We start from the raw sequence: 22,032 nt of genomic DNA on the forward strand, positions 1-22,032 counted from the left end.
AGGGAAAAAAGGCATTTGATCATTCATTTGTTTTAGAACCGGCCCGTGTCGCGACGGATGTTGAGGCTACCTGGTCTATGGACTCCGGCCGGGTTCAACGGTGCCGCTACGCTGCTTCGTTTGAGCGGGCTGGGTGGTCGCTTCAGCGGACTCGTGCCTTGCTCCCTGTAGAAAAAGTCCCCGTTGCTTTGCACTCGGCGGTCAAATGCAGTCGTTGCCGACTTCCTCAATGGAGAGTTGGCATGCGAATAAACTCCAAGACTCCCTCCATCACCTGTACGGGACGAATTGGGTCGGAATTGCGGCTGTCGCATGGTGGTGCTGCCGGTTCTAACAAGAGGGGAAGCATCGCGAGACAAATTGGGGGTGTTCAATGATGGCTGGGCTTGGAAGATCGAAGAGGAGCTTGTAGTAGACGTGCTTGTTGGTCGTCTAGGGGAAATTCCTTCGGGATCGACGTGGCTGGCGTAGTTCGGGTTAGGGCTGGTCTTGAAGCCCCGGTTAATTATAAAGGTCGGGGTGTACACATCGACCTTGTTGTCTTTGGTCTCGGTAGCCGCTGGTGTGATACTTGCATCTGAAAACTGAGTACCGACATCCCGCATCAAGGGCTGTGTCCGAGGGTGAACGTATTTGGTGTCGTATTCCTTCAACACTTCTTTGTGCACCAACATCGAATCTTTCGCTTGCTGTGTATATAAAGAGGACATGAACGAGAGCTGCACCGAGAGTAGGGTTGTCAAGACGATGGTCGTCACGATTGTCACGCTCGGGCGGGGATCAGAGAGCTGAGTCGGCAGGAAGAGCCAATAAACCAAGACGTGACCAGGGCTAAACAAGCAGAATAGCCGCAGACAGAAGGCCGGGGGGTCCCAAATGGCAAGTTCCCACACATCCCGGCGCGCATCCGGGTGGGCTCTCGACTCAGCCGATTCAGTTGACATCGCATTGGCAAGGTATCGCAGGGGGGACGAGGTCATCGGACTGGAATCGACTCGCACGCGGTGGGCAGACGGTGTTGCCGGGGTTTTATCAATCGGCGCCTCGAACATGCGGTAACGTCGTGTGCGATAGAAGGTGTAGATGCCATTCGCCGCCGAGCCCAGAGCCAGTAAATGAACAACGAATGAGGCCTGGACGAAATTAGAGTCAGCTAGAGATTCCAACCACATAGATTGATGTTGTATTTCGACGATAGAGGCCAAAACACAGTTCTGTTGTTGCTTCACGTACCAGCCAGCTGAGCCAAGGCACGCCTTCCTCCTCTCCAAACACATCGTCGATAGCCTTGCTACCACTGGATCGGCTATTTGCCCGCGCAATCAAGAAGACCACATTGATCATGATGCCGGTGGGCAACGCCCATTCTTTCTCCCGTTGATCCCAGTCACTGGCGTCCATCTCCTCCGACAGCCAAAGTAAGAAGTCCCACGGGTTCAAGTAGGATTGAATGCGCTCCGCCAGCGGACGGCGGCGCACGAGACGAGGCATGGCAGATGCAGAGAGATCAGAGACAGAAGCTGTTTCTCAGCTTCGTCTCATGCGACAGGTCGAAGCAGAAACATCCAGCGCTGAAAGTAGAAACAAAAAAAAGGGTCGAGACTGAAGTAAACAAAATTGCATCAGCTTACGTAAACGCCTCTCGGCGATAACCCGCGATCAGCGGACCTCTCCAACAAGCTCTTTGAACGAGTCTCCATTTCGAGGTTCGATTCTGTGAGAAGCGCTCTTTGCCCAGTTTCTTGATCTTGTCACTCCTTACGCTTTGATCATGGCGGCGTCGGCCGCAACTCACAAGGTACTTAGAACCAGCCTGAGGCAACTGAAGCAACCCCTCCGATAGCATGGCTAACCGTCTTGGACTGCAGGAGCGGCAATTCCTTGCCGTCATTGGCGATGAAGAGTAATAATTGCCCTGCTTCCTCCGTCTCATGCGACTGCGATTATGGCAAGCTAACTAGCGGCAACTGTGCAGCTCCGTCACCGGTCTTCTCCTTGCTGGTATCGGGGTATGTGTCCCAACGATATTCTAGAAGCTTCAAGTGCGACTACGAAGAGCACTCATACTAATCATGGATCTTTCATTCCAGCATGTGACCGACGGACCGGACGCCCAAAGAAACTTCCTCGTCGTCGATTCCAAGACCGAAACCTCCGAGATTGAACGGGCATTCCAGAGCTTCACCCAAGACCGGAAAGATATTGCCGTGGTCCTGATCAACCAGCACGTAGGTTGAGGCAGTTTATTTCCACCTTTTTTGCTGATGACATGGATTGGTTTACTGACACTGGCCCCGTCTATATAGGTCGCAGAGCGCATCCGTCACAGCGTCGACGCATTCGCCGAACCCTTCCCCGCCGTTCTGGAGATCCCCAGTAAAGACCACCCCTACGATCCCGAGAAAGACAGTGTCCTCAAGCGAGTACGACGTTTGTTTGGCGAGTAAGCCCGAAAATATTCAAGTGATTACGTCTGTCTTTGTACCATTGTGTTTCTTCGGAATCCTCCGGCGCTCTATTATCTGCGATTTCGGATTTTATGAATCTCTCAGCATTCCTGTTGAGACCGACTGTGAGGCAAGAAGGGCGGCGAGAAGGTTTAAGAGGGAAGATACCCAGCACGTCTGAAATAAGCATGCATATACAATCTCAATACATTCAATCTCGGACATTTCTATGGATCAAGCTTTTTCTACGGTGTCAGCGCAAATATCTAGCCACCTGCTCATAACTTCGATCACGACCTGTAATTTGCACGTCTAGATCCTTGTAGATGGTAGCAGTGAAAGTCATTGTTGTCCAAAGATACACAAAAGCAGGATGAGTTGCAAAGTGGGCTTAGAGGGCCCTTGACGGAACAAGAACAGAGATGCATAGCAAGCGGCGACGAAAGTAAAATCATGGTGATATCCGAAAATACTGCAGGGCGTATCGAAAGGTAAAAAGATGACATATGGGGAAAAGCAGCCAAGGTCATAAGGAAGCAGACATAACAAAAAGAAGATCGTTGCTAGCGTTGAATTCCCGAACCAATACAGAGCGAATGGTCCTGCGGTTTAAGCAAACGGGAAGCGGCCACCTGATGCATGGATGCAAGGATATCTAAAAGATCAACGGCAACATTACAGATGGAACTCGATGTTGTCCGCGCGCAGGCAAGTAACCTGCCTCTGATCCTTGGTGTAAACATCAGCCAGGACGGAGTATTTGCCCTGAAAGAGGAGATATTAGCATGGGTCCTCAGCTGTTCGAAAAATCCTCGACCTACCGGTGGGATGTTCTTAGGCAAGTCCACCTGCTTCGTCAAGGTCATCTGACCCTTCTCTAGAGGACATTTCAGGTCGACGTTGGAGATTTGATCACACAGATCGACCGTCTGCTTCAGCAGAGTGATGATACCCCATTTCACTTCCAGGCTCACGGTAGCGCCCTTCTCGATCCGGTCAAGGAAGGTGCCCTGGGCTTTGATAGTCAAGGTTTGGCCTCTGTCACAAAGAAAATGTCAGCCGAATGTTTTTTTTAGTGGGAGCAAAATCGCATAATATCCGGAGAGCTGTGTGACGTACGGTTTCGGGGGTTGGGCGACAAATTCACCGATTCGATCTGGAGTAGGTGGTTGGCTGGGTTGGCGCAGTACAGCAACGGGTTGTTCCCCTCGACGGGGAAATCCTGGACGGGATCGACTTTGAGCGGAGTTTGTGAGGGATCGAAGAAGGAGAAGGAGGCAGCTGTGGTGAGGGGAGCCGCCAGGATGAGAAGGCTGGAGGTAGCTGATAAGAACTTCATGATTGCAGTAGTCCGGTTCAACCAAGGAAACCAAGAGAAAAGTGGTCAAGGATCGAGTAGGGATCGCTCTGGTCAATATCACCAACCTGGGGTTCAGAGTCAACCAGGCAGCTTGTTCCTGGTCGAACTGTGACGAAGCAAGGAGCGGGCGGTGCGAGATGGTGTCACTTGATGACGCCGGGCACGTGATCTGCGATCGTCGTTTTGGCTGCTGGATTGGAGGCGGTTTGTACCTGCAGCAACCTCAGCTCGTCCGGTTCGCCTGTGCGACCGTCCACGTTGCCTTCATGAATATGATATCGAAGATGATGCGTTCCTGGATATCAGTCGAGATGTCAACTCGATCAAGTGGAGTGCACTTGACCCACCCGACTCCAAGGGATTATCAGTCCCCGAGATGGCGCTCACAGGCATGCCGATCCCGCTTCGACCGTGTGAACAGTCCGGATAATCCAGAAACCACCCAGAAGCCGAGCTATCCAGGGTCACGAATATACATCCTTTATAAGCTACTAACCGTCGCTTTGCTCGGCTGTAGGAGGCATAGTAAAGAGGAAGAAGTAGATTTCATTGGCTTATTATTTACTTAATATATAGCTTAGAATAATAATTACTCTTTTTCTCTCCCTTTATCTAGATATTTTTTGAAATATCTTTTAAAGTGTCTTTCGGAGTATCGTTCTAAATACTTTTGCTACTATTAATCTTAAAGACCTAGAGAGGGGGAGATATCTAGAGAGAATATTTACCCAAGATAATTGTTAAATATATATCACGACTCCCGTCTTATATTCTTATATTATTAAGTAAAGATGAAATTTCGATATTAGTCGCTTTAGCTATCTGCGTCCTCGTCCAATGCCTGCTACCTTGAATCAGTATCGCGGTGAGTATATATGTTGGGATGAGAGTCGAAATCGCTCGACCCTCCGTTTTCGACGCTTTCAAAAAAATGAAACCACTCGGCTAAATGGGAGACCTGCAGAGGGCAGGCTTCCACGACCAGGAAAACTAAGCCCAGCAGCGAGAAGTTGTTATACGCAGCATCACAGACCAAGAAAAAAAGATCCATCAGTCCTCTGCATCCCAAATTGTCCGCGCTATTTCTTGCAGCTGTTCCTGTGAGATCTTGAGATCTCTTTCCCCCGGGTGAGATGGGGGACTACGGAATAGACTTTCAAACGGGATGACGTTGAGGAATTGCTGGTCTCCGTGGTATATGTGTCTTTTGATTGAAGGAGGTAGATTCTTTAAGAAGCTCCCTTCGAAATCAAGGTCGTCGCTGCCTTGGTGGTTCAGCATCTCAGCCATGGTAATCCGAATAGCCCTGGAAGACAAAAATAAGGAGAAGGATTCGAAGCGTAAAACTGGCTAAGAAAGACAAAGAAGAGTTCAAGTTCAAGTATTCGAGTATGTTGATGCTATAGTCATGTGACCCGTCGGGCATTTGATCCGAGTTGGGGTTTCGCACATACAGTATACAAGAAGATTTTAATAATATAAGATGTGAAGTGGGTCGTTGAAAAGTGGTAGGATTCGACTTTGCCCCCCTTAGAAAATAAAGAAACTTGGTTAATTAATCTAGGAGAAAAAGTATCAATAAAATAATAGTAATAGGAGTACGATAGCTATCTATATATTAATAAAGAATAAAATTCCCCAAACAGGATAGAATTCAGTCAATACATCTTGTGAATCTAATTTCTATTTTCTAATATAACTTTCAAAGCCGCCTGAGCGAAGCGAAGGTCAGTGGCTTGTCTACTAGGTATGTTCCCTTCTCCATCTTCTACATACATACACGTCAAAACTGACAAAGTTGTCGAGCTGGGGCCCGCTCGGCCGAATTCGTCCGTGAGTTAGGGCCGGATGTTGCTCCAACCCGCCTCGGACCCCCGAAGTACCCGATTCGGAGACGGCAGCATGCTGGGCCGTTTATCATGGATTTGATATATAGTTATCTGTGGAGCAACTTATTTATTGACATGATTCTTGATTCAATCGACTTCAAACAAGCTCTTTCGTTTTCCAGGTGACATCTGTCTACAATAAAGAGAGACCAAGCCTTGTTTTTACATCCTATCTTTGCCCATTTGCTTTACTATTCCCACCACAATGGCAGAAAAAATCACCTCAACCCCGGCCAAGTCATCGCTCAGCACATTCTGGTGGGCCTCGAGACACCCAACCCCCGACCCGACAACCTCATTCGTCGGCAAAACGGTGCTGATTACTGGTGCCAATGCCGGGCTGGGATTCGAAGCTGCGACGAAATTCGCAGCGCTGGGTACATCCAAGCTCATCTTCGGCGTGCGATCCCTGAAACGCGGCGAGGAAGCCAAAGCACGCATCGAACAGAAGACCGGCTGCGCGGCGGACGTCATCCAGATAGTCCAACTGGACATGAGCAACTATGCCTCGATCGAGGGATTCGCCAAAGAAGTGACCACCGAGTTCTCAGATATCCACGCCGCAGTCCTTAATGCAGGCGTCGCAGCACCAGCACACAATCTTAGCCCCGAGGGCTGGGAAATGTCGCTGCAGGTGAATGTCATTTCGACAGTATATCTCAGCCTGCTGTTACTGCCCATCCTGCGCCGGACTGGCGAAACCACAGGGCAGGCCACACACCTGGAGTTCGTGACGAGTGTCGGACACGGCGATGTCAATATCAAGAGCGTGCAAGACCCCCACAGAATCCTGGACAAAATCAACGACCCCAAGAATTTCAACTTTATGACACAATACACCATCACGAAGCTGCTGGAGGTCTGGGCCGTGCGAGCGATTGCGGCCAAGGTGCCTGCCTCGCGGGTTATTATCACTGCGTCTTGTCCAAGTCTTTGCAAGAGTACGTTGGGCCGCAACTTTAACACTGTGCTTCGTATTCTCGATGCACTGATGAAAGCGGTGTTTGCAAAGACTGCGGAGCAAGGGAGCCGGGTGCTGGTGAGTGCTGTTACGACTGGGCCAGAGGCTCATGGCGGATTCTGGTCGCATGACCGGGTGGCAGAGTGAGTGTCTTCTCTTTATACTTTGAGGCTCTAGGTAATTCTTGCATTAAGGTGAACTCTCACTGACTTTTTAGACCTGGGGCTTTGATCACCTCTGATGAAGGGAAAAAGCTCGGCGAGCAGTTCTGGAAAGAATTGTGTGAAGTGTTGGAGGCACATAATCCCGATGTCCTAAATATTCTGGATCAGTAGTTGGTTTTCTAGAGATATCCAAATTGCTCCTGTTTATGGTCAGATGTCCCAACCCTGTCAAGACCAGGCTCTTCACCGCAAAATCCGGATCAATCAAGTCCAGCCAAGAAACAGAGGAGATATTCAGACCATGTTCAATAGACTCATTGTCGATATAAGACAATTGCCGTACAGAAAGATCCGAAGACCCAGGGCCATCTCTCATCAACCCCAACCCATTATTATCCATAGCCTGGAAGGACTGCATATCTACGCGGCCCCCGTGGGTCATGATCAGCACGCAGCCAGGATCCAATTATCAGTCTCGAAGGATTCGGGGGAGGGGGGGGGAGGTCAAAAACAAAAACAACTGGCACCGACACCGGCAACCCCCGGATACTAAATTCGATCCGTCTGCTTCAGCCTGTTCGATGGAAATGACATGGGTGTGGATGGTGAATGCGCGGGCTGCGCGGTATTAGTAGTAAAGATGTCCATGAATTTGTTGGAAAGATTTTGCGTGGATTGCTCGTGAAATCCGAGGTACTTCGTTACCCAAGCTCCTGCCCAGTATCATTGAAATGTTTATGCTTCCCTGCATAGGGAGGTGTCTGACAGGAGCTGACGGCCAAGCGGCGCGGTGGGTCCCGGGGCTCAAATAGTGCAGCGCCTTACTGTATGCCAAGGCATAAGTCGGGGCGTGCAGCCGGATCGACAACAGCCCGAATGGACAAGTCATCCAAGGGGCAGAAGTGCCCGAGTGGAGAATGATCTCTCATGTTTCTGATCTATCTTAAGAACAGGATCTGGTTGATCTACGTGGAGCAATTTGTGGTACATGTCAGGGGTGCTTTGAAACTACAATCATACAAGGATACCAGTGATGGTCGAAGCTGGAAAATCCATGTACCACTTGCAGATGTATTGAGAAACGAATGTGAGAAGTAATACAAGTAATACGTACAATAAAAAAAGGGTTCCAAGTGCATGTACCGGGGAAGACAAGATCTAGAGGGAAATAATCTCAAGCCAATCACGCCAGATCGCCCACAGATGAGAGATTTTTACAGAGCGACAGCCACGGCGAAGGCAGCGACGACGGCTCCGAAGATGGAGCCAGAGACGCGGCCGGCCGAGTTGGGAGCGGACTGCGAGGGCGAGGCACCGCCGGCAGAGGACGAGTCCGTGGACGAGCCACTGCCCGAAGAGCCTGAGCCCGAGCCCGACGAGCCCGACGAGCTACCGGGGGCGCCGGTCGCAGCGGGGGCGTTTGAGGCGGCGGCAGAGCCAGAGGGAGACACACGGGGCAGGGCCGCTCCCTTGATGGGAGACCACTGGGGCTTGGTGGCGGACATGAAGCCCTGGCTGGTGGCAGCGGCGGACGAGGACGAGACGGTGCCCGAGGCGGTGGTGGAGCCGGACTGAGCGGGGGCCGAAGCGCTGGCGCTCGAGCCAGAGCCAGAGGCGGAGTCAGCGCTGGAGCCGGACTCGGAGCTGCGGCTGGACTTGGAGGACGAGCACGAGAGGTCGAACAGAGGGGTGGTGCTCAGCTTGTTGCCGACGATACCGAAGCTGGGGTTGGGGATCGACTCGCCCTGGCCGTCCTGGAGAGTGTACCACCAGGTGTTGGTGTTGCCGAACAGGGGGCAGCCGACCTCATCCCAGAAGCGCTTGGCGTTCTCCTTGGAGGCGACGGCCTTGTTCACGGTCTTGCCGCCGACGGGCCAACCGGTCTCGGTGATCCAGACTTCCTTCTTGCCAGCAGCAGACTTAGTCTTGGCGACGGCCTCGTCGAACAGTTTCTTGCCGTCGTCGATCGAGTTATCCATGGTACCCTGGAAGTAAGGGTAGCCGTCGAAGCCGAGCCAGTCGACCTTCTCGACGACCTCGGCGTTGCTGTCGTTGGTCCAGGCGGTCCAGGTGTCGACGTGGCCGATGGAGGCGCCACTCAGCGGGGTGCCCTTGATCGTGTCCCGGACCTGGTCGATGAATTCGGCGAGGTCGTGGGGATTAATACCAATGCCGGCGTTGGCCTGGGCGCCCTCCACTGAGTTACGGTACAGGTCCTCGCTGCCGACCGAGATACCAACGACCAGCTTGGCGAAGTCGTCGCCGTACTGGTTGATGGCGCTCTTCAGCGCAGCCACCTCGTTTTGCATGCCGTCACCAGAGGCCCAGAGACCCAGCAGGAGAGTGGTCTTCTCCTCAATGGCGGCGGGAATGGCCGAGATCGGGGTGTTGGTGGTGCCACCTTGCTGGAGGGGAGGTCAGTGCGGTTCGCTTTGTTTTTTAGGAATCAGTTTCACTTACGATCATGGTGTACAGGCGGGCACTGTTAAAGTCCTTGACACCTTTCAGCCCCTTGGCCGTGGCGAACTCGGCCTTGAAATCGGCCTGCGCCTTGGCGCTGCCATCGGGCTTCATGTTGCCATAGTTGAAACCCTGGTGGACGGCCTCGGAGGTCGCGAGCGACAGCGCAAAGGCAACAAGGCGAGTGAGATGCATGACTCTATGAGGGAATGAAACGAATAAAAAAAGAAAACCCAAACGAATGTAGGAGTTGAAGAGGATGAAAAGAAGAGGGAGAGAGAGAGAGAGACAGAGAGAGAGAGAGAGAGAGAGAGAAGGGCAACGGGGCAAGCATAAGAATAGAAATAAAATGGCCTACAGTCCCGTTCGGTCTAGAATCCGCCACCGTGCGGTGGATCGGTGGAGCCGGGCCACGTCTGCCTGACCCGGTCAACCGATTGGCTCCATTGTATCCTAATGAGTGCCCCCCGGATCTAACATGTCTGGTTCGGCTCGAATTTCGTCTTTATTCATTGCGAAGAATTTTCGGGTGTTAAGTCATAGACCCTGAGAAGGGGGGCCATGGGTAGGGGGCATATGCCGAGGACCCCCCGGTGGACCCTCTTCTAAAAATGGCAGTAAAAAGAAACACCAAGTTAGAGGCCCTCCTCGGTGGTTTTCCCTCCCAACGGACCTTCGAGAATGCAGCCAGCCGTGGATTTAATGCAGGGGAGAGGGAGAGCAACCACTCTCATTGGCACACACAATTATCAAGGCTTATTAGTCATTTGGTGCGTTATGATTTGCTGGGAAGAAATATCCTGATTGGCTGTGGGATTTGAGTAGTTGACGCCTTATGGCCTGATTGCTGATTGCTGGTGCCTGATGCCTGAAGGGACCCATGAATCTAAATAGATTGCTCATCTACAGTGATGTTCTATGTATTCTATATATAGTCTGAAACAATTTATCATTTGGAAATCAAGGGATGGCTCATCCTATTCCAACATCAGAGTTGGTTTAACGGTTATTATCGTTAACAAGAGCCCTAACGATATATCTTTATTTCGAAAATTCTCTATCCAGTCACATTGGGGCTTATTTTTAGCCAGTCAGTGTTATATTAAAAATAAACCAACAGCCATAAAATGCTCGAGCCCAAATAGCGGTGACGGCATCAGGCGTCCAGCAACGACCCTCCTGCCATTCAGAAATCTGGGGGCCAGCCACTGGGGAGGTCGACTGGCTGTACCCCGGACGCCACAAGACCCTGATCAAGCACAAGCTTCTATACGGTATACAACACCTTGGCTGCCGTCATCTGTCCAGTGGTTGTCTTGCCTAGTATAAAGAGCATGAACTTCTAATAGACGAGATTACAATCTACGGGGACCAGAAACGGAACTATACTCTTATCCCTGCATATTTATCTACTTGACTGTCAGCAATATACATTCGTGGACCACAGAGCAAACCCGTAACTTGTCCTATCTACCCAAACTATATTCGAAGAAAAGCAACTTCAAACCAAAACCAAAATGGAAGGCGCCGTCGGCTGGGAAAACGGCTTCCTCAACCGCCCAAACAGCACTCACAAACTGAACCCCACTGACGTACCAGCGGTCTGCAATAACCAGGTGGATATCGCCACCCAGCCCGAGAATATGAATTTCACTTCACTGGCGCTGTACCACATCAACATTGGGAACTGCAACATGACCGACGTCCTGCAGTCCTGCTGCAAGCAGCCCGTGAAGCTACTCCATGAACCGACGCCCTGCCAGGCAGAATGTAATTGCACTTCAATCGACGGGGTGATGAGGTCGAGGATGTGTTTGAAGAAGGCGGGGGTGCCGTTTGTTTGGGCGAATAATTATACTTCGGAGCATGATGATGCTGCTGTAGTGCATGTGCCGCAATATAAATCTGTTTTTGGGGTGTTGGTTATTAGTGTTCTTGTGCTTTCGAGTATGTTTTTCTAATTGTCTTGCTCTCTGTGGATTTCCGTTTATTATATGACTCAAGTGTATACGTTTTCTTACAAGCAGATTATTTTGATATACGAATGTGCTTGATTCAATAGGCACACTTCCCTTGAAATAAAGATCATAATACAAACAGATATCAAGGATAGGCTACGGCTCCAGCTCATCACTATCGCTTCAAGCCCGTGCCCATCGTATTTATAAAGCCTATCTACTTCGAGTCATCCCAGGTATCTTCCTGTTCTCCACATATTAATGCTCAGACACAAAGATACCAGCCATACCCATGCCCTGATCGACTAATTAGCATTCAAGTATACTCCAAAGTCAAATTTTGGGTGACTACTCACGGTTCCCACACACATGGACGTCACAGCGACTCGCTTATCCTGTCGTCGCAATTCTGACAGAGCAGTGACAACCTGTCGTGCACCAGTAGCGCCCAATGGATGACCGAATGCACTGTTGCTATTAGCACAGAACCATTGAAAATTGTGTTCAGTGTGACTTACATAGCACCGCCACGTGGATTCACCTTGGACACATCTAAGCCCAGCTTGCCGACACAGTAGACACCCTGCGAAAAAGAATTAACCATGGAACAACTCCAGCACACACATCCAACATACCATCGATGCAAATGCTTCGTTAATCTCAAAAATATCAATCTCCTCCTTGCTCAATCCGAACTTATTCAGAATCTTGGGAATAGCAAGAGAAGGGCCAATGCCCATGATTCTCGGCTCCAGCCCAGACACGGTGGCACCACAGAACTTGCCGATGATCGGCTGGCCCACCTCCTGGGCGCGCGACCGCTTCATCAGGAGCAGTGCAGCTGCCCCGTCGGTAATCTGACTGGCATTCCCACCGGTCGTGGCACTGGGCGCCCATTGCGGGAACGCCGAGCGGATCTTCCCAAGAGACTCGGCGGTGGTACCATAGCGAATACCGTCGTCCCGGTCAACCACAATCTCTTTGACCTCACCGGTCTTGGGATCCTTAATCTGGGTCTTAACAGGGACGATCTCGTCGTTGAACCACCCGGCCTTCTGTGCGTGCTCGGCCTTTTGGTAACTCGCCGCCGCGAACTGGTCGTGTCGCTCGCGAGGAATGTTGAACTGCGTGGCCACGTTCTCCGAGGTCTGGCCCATGGGCTGCGAGTTCTGGGAGGCTATCGGGTGTGAGGTGATACGCACCGACATCTCGGGCGCGCCGCCGTCTGCGTTTGTGCTCATGCTCTCCGCGCCCACTGCTACTCCGACATCTATCGACCCGGCGATGATCTGGTTGGCGATCTGTTGGATAGCCAGTAGACCGGACGAGCAGAAGCGGTTGGCGACTGAGGCCGCCGCGGTGACTGGGAAGCCTGCTGCCAAAACCGCGGACCGGGCGACATACCCCGAACCCGGGCAGAGCACGTTGCCGATGCAGACATCTTCGACGAGATTTGGGTCGATGTTTGATTTCTTGCGAACCGTCTACCGCAGGGAGTCAGCGATTTGGTTGACTGGCAATGAACCGATCAACAAAGACAACTCACCGACAGCAGCGAGACCAGCAGTTCGTCCAGCGGCGTATCCTTCAACCCACCCTTGCGGGCCTTGGTGAGCGGCGTTCGTGCCAGATAAGTAATAACCTATACGTGTGGATTAGCCGATGGTATTGATGTCGTTTTGTCACAACGAAAACCTACGACGTCATCTGGATTCTTCGCCAGGATCTTCTGTCTGGCACCACCAGGAGCCGATAGATGGCTGGCGACCGAGTTGAGCCTTTGCTGCGGCGACGACATTGTTTGTCTTTTTGTATTGTTTCCTGGAGTTGCGACTGGAACAGGTTCAAGAGGTAAAAAGCGCCAGACGAAACCGGAATGACCCCACGACCGATTTAATAAATGACCGTGGAGAAAGAGCCGCGGCTCTCAGACCTCTCCCCCCGTGATCCATTGACTTCATCCGAGCCGAGTCAAACCGATCAAGACAAAAAAAGGAACATGGCAAGCTTCGAACCGAGCAGAAGTGCCGTCGTGTCCGGATGGTTCAGTGTACGATACACGTATTGGGTGGTCCTCGGCACCTCGGGCAACCGTGGTGATTGGCGTCAACCGACGTATTTTACCATCGCCCCCAATGCTGGCAGCGATGATCGTGCCGATCCAAAGTAAATCTCGAATTTGGTGACTTGCGAACTGGAGGTTTGATATGCGTGATCAGAGATACTAATTCTCCTGATTCTACAGCTGTGAAGACCATGCGGTGGGAAGAGCTCGCATCATTCCCTGCAACTCGCAGACCCCATCCAAGTCATCATGATCCAGGGGAAAACACCACAATACACTCCGTACCGAGCAAGGTACAAGCTCCACGAGGGGCTCCACTAGGGGCGATCCTCCTCACGAAAAAAACGAGGCCCGAATCTCGTCTCGAACGGCAGATTGGGACGGGTCACTTTCCGTGGCTTGCGCCTCAGGGGCAGATTATAGTTCTCCACGCCTTGCGTTGGATTTAAGAGATCGCTTCGCCAGAGCACACTCTGATTATTTAACCCCCCGACGAGCGTCTTGTTGATATCGCATCGTGTTGTTGCGGGGACATCCAGTGACGCCATCAAGTTGCGACAGGACGCGCGCTCACATCGTGGCCATGGATTTCTTTTCCGAGATTAATGCACCCACTGTGGCCATGGCATCCGCCTTGACGGCTGCTATGGGCGCTTATCTGAATGCGAAGCTGTCTATCTCCACGGATCTGTCCGCGCTATCTAAGGACCGGGCCTGGGGGAAACGCCTAGGCGAGCGCATTGCTCAACTTGGTGACTCGACGACGATCTACCGGATGTTGGAGCGCGTGGTCGAAGTGGAGGGCCAGGCTGCGGCGGATGCACTTTGGTTTGAGCACAAGACGTGGTCATACAGCCAACTGAAAGACTGTCAGTACTATGCATGATCTCTTTCGTATGCGATGTGGAGTGGCTGATGTCCCACAGTGGTCGACCGCTTTGCTGCGCTTTTGCAGGCGCGAGATATCAAGGCGGGGGATTTCGTCGGTGTCTTCATGTCCAACTCGCCCGAAATGGTGGTTGCTTTGTATGCGCTGTCCAAGCTGGGTGCAGTGGCTGCCATGATCAACACCAACCTACGAGGTGAGGAATTGTCCTTGCTCTTTTCTCTATTCAGTACAATTCAGCTAATCCCATATCCCAGACGATACCTTCGTCCACTGCCTGAATGTGTCCGGCTCCAAGTCGGTCATTTCCACCCCGGATCTGTCTCAGTTTGTATGTGTGGAGCTGCCACACATCTCATTCAATTTTTCTTCCTTTGAAGGCGTCTCTGCCGGCTCCACGGAGCTTGTCACATCAACAGAGCTGCAGCAGTTCTCTCCAGCGGGGCTGGCGCCTGCTAAGCGTACTCCTCGGGACTTAACCGCGTTGATCTATACCTCCGGGACTACTGGCAAGCCCAAGGCATGTGCAGTGCGAAATATGATGACACTCATTACGTCCAATCCTCAAACAAGCGAAATCAACAACCTTGCCAAGTACTATCCAGTCCGCACATACTCATCACTCCCGCTCTTCCACGGCACGGCCTTCTTCACTGGACTCTGCTATTCCGTTGGCAACGCCGGCACATTATGTCTCAGGCGCAAGTTCTCCGCCTCCCAGTTCTGGAAAGACGTGCACGACTCGCGCGCAACGCGGATTCTGTACATCGGCGAGCTCTGCCGGTATTTACTATCTACCCCACCCTCCCCCTACGACCAGGACCACAACTGCATCGTCGCAACCGGCAACGGGCTCCGCGGCGAGATCTGGGACCGCTTCCGGCAGCGGTTCAACGTCCCCGAGATCCGCGAGTTCTACCGCTCGACCGAGGGCGTGGCCAAGTTCGATAACCACGGCGTAAGCGCCTGGGGTGTCGGCCGAGTAGGATTTTCAGGCCCGATTCGCCGATTCTTAGAAGACGACACCTTGATTGTGCGCTACGATCCCGACTCGGAGATGCCGTTCCGCGATCCTGCAACGGGGTTCTGTGTGCGCGCCAAGCTGGGCGAGGAGGGCGAGGCGATTGGCCGGGTCCGGGACCGTGGCTTGCTCACCGAGTACCTGCACAACGAGGAGGCTACCGAGCAGAAGCTGCTGCGCGATGTCTTCCAGAAAGGAGATTTGTTCCAGCGCACAGGTGACCTGGTCGTGCAGGATCTGTCTGGCTGGATCAAATTCCAGGACCGTGTTGGTGACACGTTCCGCTGGAAGGGCGAGAATGTCAGCGCGGGAGAGATCCGTGACCATATCTGTCGCATTGACGGCGTGCACGATGCCGTGGTGTATGGCGTTAAGCTTGGGGGGTATGTCTGAAACAGAAGGGATCTCTTGATTTGTTTGAAATCTTGGAACTGATAATATTGTGATTCTCTGCAGATACGATGGCCAGGCCGGTGCCGCGGGCATCACCCTCGAAGACCACTCGCCCACTGCCGAAGCCCAGCTCACGGCGGCTCTCTACCGGGAACTCAAGAAAAAGGGCGTACCATCGTACGCCCTGCCTCGGCTGGTCCGAATCATTGAGAAGTAAGGGCCCACTAACATCTCTGCTGACCAAAGTGTAACACGGAACTAACCATCTTTCTCTCCGTGCAGGGTTTCCACCGGCTTTACATTCAAACAGACCAAGGGCGATCTTGTGAAGAAGAGCTGGGATCCGCGCACGGACGGGGCTGGTGACTCGCTGTATTGGTTGAATGGTACTAAATATGAGAAGCTGGATACGCAGAGCTGGATGGAGATTGAGAATGGCCAGGCTAAACTCTGAGGATGGTTGGCATGGGGATATAGATTTGTACATAGACAGACTCAAACCAAGGCGTAACACGATAGAGCTTTTCAGAGTTGAAGATGAGCGGGGATGGTGATGTATGCGACATTGTGGCACGTGTAGTGTGCCCAGAAGTATGCAAGTAAGATGTTAAGCAAAGGACTCGATCTACGAGATCAAAGGGTCGAGAAGTTGGCAATCCTCAACGATATTGCATTGGCTATTCGCAGACTGTCAGACGTCCTACTCTTTGCATACACTTCTCATCCAATATGGATTTCACCCAGAAACCCCTCGCAATCCTCGCCTTGAACGCGGCCATTGTCACGGGCCTTCCTCGAGCAGAAGAACCTCAGGATGGTATGACTACTCGCCCATCCAACCTAGCAAAATACATTTAGTAACTAAATTCCACATACAATATTTATCTGTAAGCTCTCCATGTAGTTGGAGAATGCTTCCTTCGTAGTTCCATAGTATGACAGTAGCTTCCTGCGGGGAACTCTCCCTTGTCACACCCTCCACGCTGCTGCCTTCTCCTCACAGTCGAAGAACTCCAACCTCGAGTATCTGAGCAGAATCATCTTTGTTGGAAATAATGGAAGACCAGCGTCAATCTCAACTCCCCGAGGGGATCTGGATGCTCGATGCCAGCGGCAAGAGACTCCGACAGCTGTCCGACGACGAACTGGCCCGCGCCCCCAACGTCCGCGATGATACCACCAGCCCCGACTACCCGTCGTCAGAGACCATCGCCGAGTATCTCTCTAGTCTGTCTCCATCCCAGCAAGGGATCTGCGATGCCATGCGCGGCATGGGCTGGCCCGACCCCGCCATCCACAATCTTCTGACTCTGGTCGAGAATACCCAGAACCATCTCTGCGCTCAGCTACGCATGCAGGGGGTCGACGAGACAGAAATTCAAAGCTTGGATGAAATTTGCAACCAGGATATGCCGGACCTCTCGCATCTTCGAGACCCCTCTGCTGAAGCGCGGCAGAGGGATTTCCAGCTGCAGCTCTATTTGCTTGATGATGTGACGCGACGACGACGGGTGATGCTTGGAAAGGAGTAGTTTTTGCTTTGTTTTTTTAACGAGGGATTGGTTTATATTTTCTGGGGTTGCTGAAGCTATGATGAGAGTGATGCTACTCAGGCTATTTATTTTAACCAGACTCCACTCTGCTCTGCCAGTGTCTGCATCGAACGAGTTAGAAGCGTTTCAAAAAGCAGCTAAATCCCCGTGCTTCGAAAGCTGACCTGCTAATAGGCCAACAATCCTCCTTAAGGCCGCTAAGCAACGGCTATGCCAAATCGAGGGAGCCGGCATCGAGCCATGCGGATTTGCTTGGGTGATCGGCGGCTTCATTCCAACGCCACTGGCTGCCCACTGGTTTTGCAGATTTGCACGCGACTTGACATTGCGGGGGTTCATTTAAAGAGAGAAACCCCACTTCCCTTTTTTTTTCTTCTCTTTTGTTACTCTGGTTTTCAACGGCCGGCTTTTCCCTCGGAGCAAAGCCATGGACAACTCCAAGAACACTCCCTCAGCCGAGGTAGACATGGACCCCGGTCTTCCCCAGACCGACAGTAGCAAGACCGATCGCCCAGTTGCGCCAGATCAATTCGACGAGAGATATCGCACGACCCGCAAGGAAGTCTGGGCCTATTATGCGTGCGTGTGGATTGTAAATGGCTAGCCCTGAGCGAGAACTAAACAAAACCCGTATGACTCTGTAGCTACTACATTGGAAACAATGGGTTGGGGCTGTTCAGTGAGTCTACACTTCTTCTTGTCTCTCGCGATTGTCTCTGGCTTTGCAATGGTTATCTGACTCCAAGAGCCGTCGCCTAGACTTTGCGCCTACTGCCTTCCAGAACCTCTTATCCCAAGCGGCGTCTTCGGAGGGCATGCTCGATTTCGCAGGCAGATTCCGGTCAATCAACAGCATCGTGCTGCTCTGCAACGGCATATCGTTCGCGATTCAGGTCGTGGTATTTCTCGTCATCGGCAGCTTCGCCGACTTCGGACAATGGCGCCCCAACATCCTGATCGCGCTGTCGATCATCGCCTACGCCATCGGCTTCGGCTGGCTAGGCGTCCACGACGCAGACCAGTGGCGCGTCGGCGTCGGCCTATACATTGTCGGGCTGATCGCCTACCAAACCACACTGACCTTCTGGACTGCCGCGTTCCCGGGCCTGGCGCGTAACACCTCCGAAATGAAGGATACGGCCGACGCCTATGCGGTGGGGACCATTTCGCGCGACGAATACAACTATACCGACACCATGATGCGCAGCCGCTTGGCCAATATCGCGTTCTATGTGCAGTCTGTCGCCGAGATCGGGATCCTGGCTGTTATTGTTGGGATCATGTTCGGGCTGGATGTGAACGCCGGCGAGGCGAAGAATAACTGGGGGTTGAGTGTGCTGATTGCCTTTGTTTCGGGGGTTTGGCTGCTCGTTTCGATTCCGTGGTTCTTTCTTGAGAAGCGGCGTCCTGGTCAGGATCCTGGTCAGAGGTCTGTTCTTATTGCGGGTTTGTGGCAGCTGTGGCATGCGATGCAGCAGATCTGGAAGCTGAAGCAGAGTCTGGTTTATTTGATTGGTGGGTGTGCCTTGCGATATGGCAGCTCTATTATGCTATATTCTTGAGTGTTGACCTTCTTTCACCAGGCTACTTCTTGCTCGGGGATTCGCTCAACACGACCGTCACTGTCATTGCGACTCTGCAAAATACCGTCGTGGCGTACAATACACTGCAGCTGACATATCTTCTCATTGTGGGCATTGCGGCACAGGTGAGATCAACATATCCGAATACTATTTCCATTAGTACTTTCAAGTATACTAACATCTCAGGCTGTTGGTATCTACGCATTCTGGTTCACCCAGCAGAAATTCAAACTCGGCACCAAAACAATGTTCAACGCCATTGCCTGCGCCATCATCCTACTCGACGGCTGGGGCATGATCGGAATTTGGACGCAGCGCTTCGGCTTCCACAATGCGTGGGAAGTTTGGGTGCGTTTCCTGGCAAATATGCCAAATCCCCAAATAAAATAAGACGCTGACTCCCTTTATTTATCCATTTTTTAGGTCTACCAAGCATTCTACGGCCTCTTCGTCTGTCCCTGGTACAGCTACTCGCAAATCATGATCTCCGAAGTCACTCCGCGCGGCCACGAGTTCCTATTCTTTAGTCTGTTCAGCATCATCGGCAAGACTTCTTCTTTTATTGGACCTATTGTCTCCAGTGCTATTATCGACGCTTCTCCGTCGGGAAATGTCTCGACCCCGTTTTATTTTCTGTTTGCGTTGAGTGTGGTTAGTTTTGGGATTTTGGTTCTGGGCGTGGATCTGAAGAAGAGTCAGGTTGAGCAGGAGCGATTTCTGGTGGATAAACTGCGCCGGTTGGAAAGTGAATCTTCTTCGGAGAGGGTTTCTAGTTCGGTTTGAAAGTTCTGTGTGCAGCCTTTTGCATGGTGTGGCTTATTTTTCTAGATGTTGTGCATTTTTATATGGTAGATTTCAAGATAAAGCATCACTAGCATTTTGCATCTAGGGTGCAATGACTGCAAATATAGAAGAATTATATCAAATGTATAATTAGTATTATGAAATAATTTAACGAGATCATACTGATGTTTGTTAGCGCAACTTTATGAGAAGTCCGAGGCGGATCAAGTGGCGATCTGCTCGGCGCCGAATACTCGGTGCACGCCAACCTTCGGCGCCGAAGCCCTAGATCCAACACAACTATATAAACCAGTTTCGACGCAGTTCGATTCACTATCCATTACCTCATCTATCAATTCCCAATTCTAAATTCCAATTGATTATTGCTTTACTTTGTTATCCACTTTCACCCATGGCCTCATCTTCCCAACCCGTCATCGTGGTCGGCGCCAGCCTAGTCGGGCTGTCCGCAGCCCTATGCTTGGCCTCGCAACAAGTGCCAACCATCGTCCTGGAAAAGCACGGGGGGGCCTTCATACACCCCCGCGCCATTGGATTCACGGCTCGGACAATTGAAATCTTCCAGTCTCTGGGCCTCGACAAATTGGACCCCATTCCTGAGGATTTCTCCCTCACGCGAGCGAAGGTTGAGAGCTTGACGGGCCAATGGTTCGAACATACTTCCTGGTCTGATACAGACAAACAGCAAAAATACAACAAAAAGGACAGCAGCGGAGACCAAAAGCCATCATCGCCCAGCCCCAAGAAAGAATACTCGGCTAATCGTGGCTCGGCGATTCCGCAGGATCAGCTGGAACCGATGCTCGAAGCGCTGGCTCGCGAGCGCGGAGCAGATATCAGGCGCCAGCAAAGGGTTGTCAGTGTTGGGCAAGACCAAAATGGGGTTGTGGTTACAGTGCTGGATGCCAAGGGCCAGCAGCACCAAGTCCGAGGCTCATATCTCATCGCGGCGGACGGAAACCGAAGTACCGTGCGCGAGCTGCTTCAGATCCCGCGACAGGGCCGCGGCTCCATGCAGAACATTCACAGTGTTCTCTTCCACGCGCCACTGAAAGAATATACTCGAGGAATCGTTCAATTCGATATCAACCAGCCAGGTCTCAGCGCCTTCCTGACTTCATATAATGACGGACGCTGGGCACTGATGTTCCGCGACGACGTGGAGCGCGACGAGGATGCCCTCCAATCAGCAATCCACAGTGCCATTGGGAGAACCGATATCCCCATTGAAATCATCACGACTGGCCGGTGGGAACTCACTGCCCTCGTGGCTGACACCTTCCAGGCGGGCCGCATCTTCCTCGCCGGCGATGCGGCACACACTCTCCCGCCGAACCGCGGCGGATACGGTGCCAATACGGGCATCCACGACGTACACAATTTGGCGTGGAAACTCGCTGCTGTTCTGTCTGGTAGATCGGCGCCGGAGCTGCTGGATACTTATGATGCGGAGCGTCGTCCTGTGGCGCTGCTTCGCCATGATCAAATCTTTGTGCGCGCAGACTATAAAGTCTATAATAATTGCTCACCTGGATCTGGGGCTGAGATGATCGACGATGATGCTATGGAGTTTGGGCAGCTCTATGCGTCGAGTGGATTTGTTGGTGTGGACGACACTTTGCCGCGGGCGAAGAAGCCTGATGAATGGGCTGGCCAGCCAGGTACCCATCTGCCACATATCTGGGTTACCAGGGACGGTGACAAGCTTCCTCTGTTGAAGGTTGTTGGGCAGGGTTCGTGGACTTTGGTTTTGGCGGTAGAGGAATGGATGCATATTGTTTCTGGGGTCAATAAGAGGTCCTCCATTCCGATAAAATCGGTTTGTATTGGCCGTGATGTACAACCTATGCAGCAGGAGGACTTCTGTCAATCATTTGGCGTGTCCGCGACAGGCGCTGCGCTCATTCGACCAGACGGATATATCACATGGAGGACACCAGATCTCCCGTCGAACGGGGGGACGCTTCTCGACGACGTCTTGTCCCAAGTCGCGTTTCGGACTTGAGAGTGAGAAAAAAGGCCATTATTTTGTTCTTTGTTTCTGGTAGCGTGGAGATTGGGTATCATGTATCATAGCCAAGTAACCTGTTGCGGCGTTCTAAACAGCCTCAGTCAATTCATTTCTTGAATTTGCAGCTTGTCTTACCGTAGTTCCTTGTTTTTTGTTCAAATGCCTTTGGTAGGAATAACTTCTTCTGGTGGATATCCCTCCACGGAGCCTTCTCAGCACGAGGCAGTCCATCAGCTGCGTTCTGTGTCGCCTGTCCCCATCGCCTGTACACCGTCGGGTTTCATCTTGAGTCCCGTCTGGTACGACGTGTTTCTACCGAGAAGGATTTCTGCAGTAGGCCGATGTGATACTCGACGAACAGGGTCCAAGATAAGAGCAGTTTCTTGTGTTGTTGTTAGGGGAGGGAATGAAAGAAAGAGAGGGAAGCACATTCAAGTGAAGAAGCAAAAGAGTATAAAGCCGTCACGCTACTTCAAA

General features: G+C 51.9%; 12 protein-coding genes across 12 annotated transcripts; 8 read left to right on the forward strand and 4 right to left on the reverse strand.

The window, feature by feature from the left end:
- Positions 1-32: 32 nt before the first annotated feature.
- NUU61_010031 (Nur1/Mug154 family protein) lies at positions 33-1,491 on the reverse strand (the record flags this gene model as incomplete). Its single annotated transcript, XM_056660556.1, has 2 exons — positions 33-1,133; positions 1,234-1,491. The coding sequence occupies 2 exons, from the start codon at positions 1,489-1,491 to the stop codon at positions 33-35; spliced, it is 1,359 nt and encodes a 452-aa protein (XP_056507054.1).
- A 280-nt stretch (positions 1,492-1,771) lies between these two features.
- NUU61_010032 (H(+)-transporting V1 sector ATPase subunit F) lies at positions 1,772-2,447 on the forward strand (the record flags this gene model as incomplete). Its single annotated transcript, XM_056660557.1, has 5 exons — positions 1,772-1,798; positions 1,869-1,903; positions 1,976-2,009; positions 2,091-2,228; positions 2,307-2,447. 5 exons carry the CDS (start codon positions 1,772-1,774, stop codon positions 2,445-2,447), a joined length of 375 nt encoding a protein of 124 aa, XP_056507055.1.
- Positions 2,448-3,122: 675 nt separating this feature from the next.
- NUU61_010033 (ML domain-containing protein) lies at positions 3,123-3,786 on the reverse strand (the record flags this gene model as incomplete). The annotated part of the gene is made up of 3 exons (XM_056660558.1): positions 3,123-3,212; positions 3,269-3,483; positions 3,567-3,786. 3 exons carry the CDS (start codon positions 3,784-3,786, stop codon positions 3,123-3,125), a joined length of 525 nt encoding a protein of 174 aa, XP_056507056.1.
- A 2,115-nt stretch (positions 3,787-5,901) lies between these two features.
- NUU61_010034 (uncharacterized protein) lies at positions 5,902-6,804 on the forward strand (the record flags this gene model as incomplete). Its single annotated transcript, XM_056660559.1, has 1 exon — positions 5,902-6,804. The coding sequence occupies one exon, from the start codon at positions 5,902-5,904 to the stop codon at positions 6,802-6,804; it is 903 nt and encodes a 300-aa protein (XP_056507057.1).
- Positions 6,805-8,035: 1,231 nt separating this feature from the next.
- On the reverse strand, positions 8,036-9,476 carry bgt2 (GPI-anchored beta-1,3-endoglucanase EglC; the record flags this gene model as incomplete). The annotated part of the gene is made up of 2 exons (XM_056660560.1): positions 8,036-9,226; positions 9,282-9,476. The coding sequence occupies 2 exons, from the start codon at positions 9,474-9,476 to the stop codon at positions 8,036-8,038; spliced, it is 1,386 nt and encodes a 461-aa protein (XP_056507058.1).
- Positions 9,477-10,798: 1,322 nt separating this feature from the next.
- NUU61_010036 (uncharacterized protein) lies at positions 10,799-11,242 on the forward strand (the record flags this gene model as incomplete). Its single annotated transcript, XM_056660561.1, has 1 exon — positions 10,799-11,242. One exon carries the CDS (start codon positions 10,799-10,801, stop codon positions 11,240-11,242), a length of 444 nt encoding a protein of 147 aa, XP_056507059.1.
- Positions 11,243-11,497: 255 nt separating this feature from the next.
- On the reverse strand, positions 11,498-13,037 carry NUU61_010037 (putative peroxisomal 3-ketoacyl-coA thiolase (Kat1); the record flags this gene model as incomplete). The annotated part of the gene is made up of 6 exons (XM_056660562.1): positions 11,498-11,536; positions 11,596-11,707; positions 11,758-11,822; positions 11,875-12,723; positions 12,786-12,881; positions 12,939-13,037. 6 exons carry the CDS (start codon positions 13,035-13,037, stop codon positions 11,498-11,500), a joined length of 1,260 nt encoding a protein of 419 aa, XP_056507060.1.
- A 201-nt stretch (positions 13,038-13,238) lies between these two features.
- On the forward strand, positions 13,239-13,625 carry NUU61_010038 (uncharacterized protein; the record flags this gene model as incomplete). Its single annotated transcript, XM_056660563.1, has 2 exons — positions 13,239-13,405; positions 13,493-13,625. The coding sequence occupies 2 exons, from the start codon at positions 13,239-13,241 to the stop codon at positions 13,623-13,625; spliced, it is 300 nt and encodes a 99-aa protein (XP_056507061.1).
- A 262-nt stretch (positions 13,626-13,887) lies between these two features.
- On the forward strand, positions 13,888-16,058 carry NUU61_010039 (putative bifunctional fatty acid transporter/acyl-CoA synthetase (FAT1); the record flags this gene model as incomplete). The annotated part of the gene is made up of 5 exons (XM_056660564.1): positions 13,888-14,173; positions 14,231-14,386; positions 14,448-15,594; positions 15,668-15,817; positions 15,887-16,058. 5 exons carry the CDS (start codon positions 13,888-13,890, stop codon positions 16,056-16,058), a joined length of 1,911 nt encoding a protein of 636 aa, XP_056507062.1.
- A 601-nt stretch (positions 16,059-16,659) lies between these two features.
- Positions 16,660-17,136, forward strand: NUU61_010040 (uncharacterized protein; the record flags this gene model as incomplete). The annotated part of the gene is made up of 1 exon (XM_056660565.1): positions 16,660-17,136. One exon carries the CDS (start codon positions 16,660-16,662, stop codon positions 17,134-17,136), a length of 477 nt encoding a protein of 158 aa, XP_056507063.1.
- Positions 17,137-17,584: 448 nt separating this feature from the next.
- NUU61_010041 (putative autophagy protein (Atg22)) lies at positions 17,585-19,523 on the forward strand (the record flags this gene model as incomplete). Its single annotated transcript, XM_056660566.1, has 6 exons — positions 17,585-17,736; positions 17,802-17,836; positions 17,917-18,672; positions 18,741-18,865; positions 18,927-19,088; positions 19,164-19,523. The coding sequence occupies 6 exons, from the start codon at positions 17,585-17,587 to the stop codon at positions 19,521-19,523; spliced, it is 1,590 nt and encodes a 529-aa protein (XP_056507064.1).
- Positions 19,524-19,935: 412 nt separating this feature from the next.
- On the forward strand, positions 19,936-21,549 carry NUU61_010042 (uncharacterized protein; the record flags this gene model as incomplete). Its single annotated transcript, XM_056660567.1, has 1 exon — positions 19,936-21,549. The coding sequence occupies one exon, from the start codon at positions 19,936-19,938 to the stop codon at positions 21,547-21,549; it is 1,614 nt and encodes a 537-aa protein (XP_056507065.1).
- Positions 21,550-22,032: the final 483 nt, after the last annotated feature.

The sequence above is a fragment of the Penicillium alfredii genome, assembly GCF_028826965.1.
Source record: "Penicillium alfredii strain IBT 34128 chromosome Unknown utg000012l_segment0_segment0, whole genome shotgun sequence".
Taxonomy (NCBI): Eukaryota; Fungi; Ascomycota; class Eurotiomycetes; order Eurotiales; family Aspergillaceae; genus Penicillium; species Penicillium alfredii.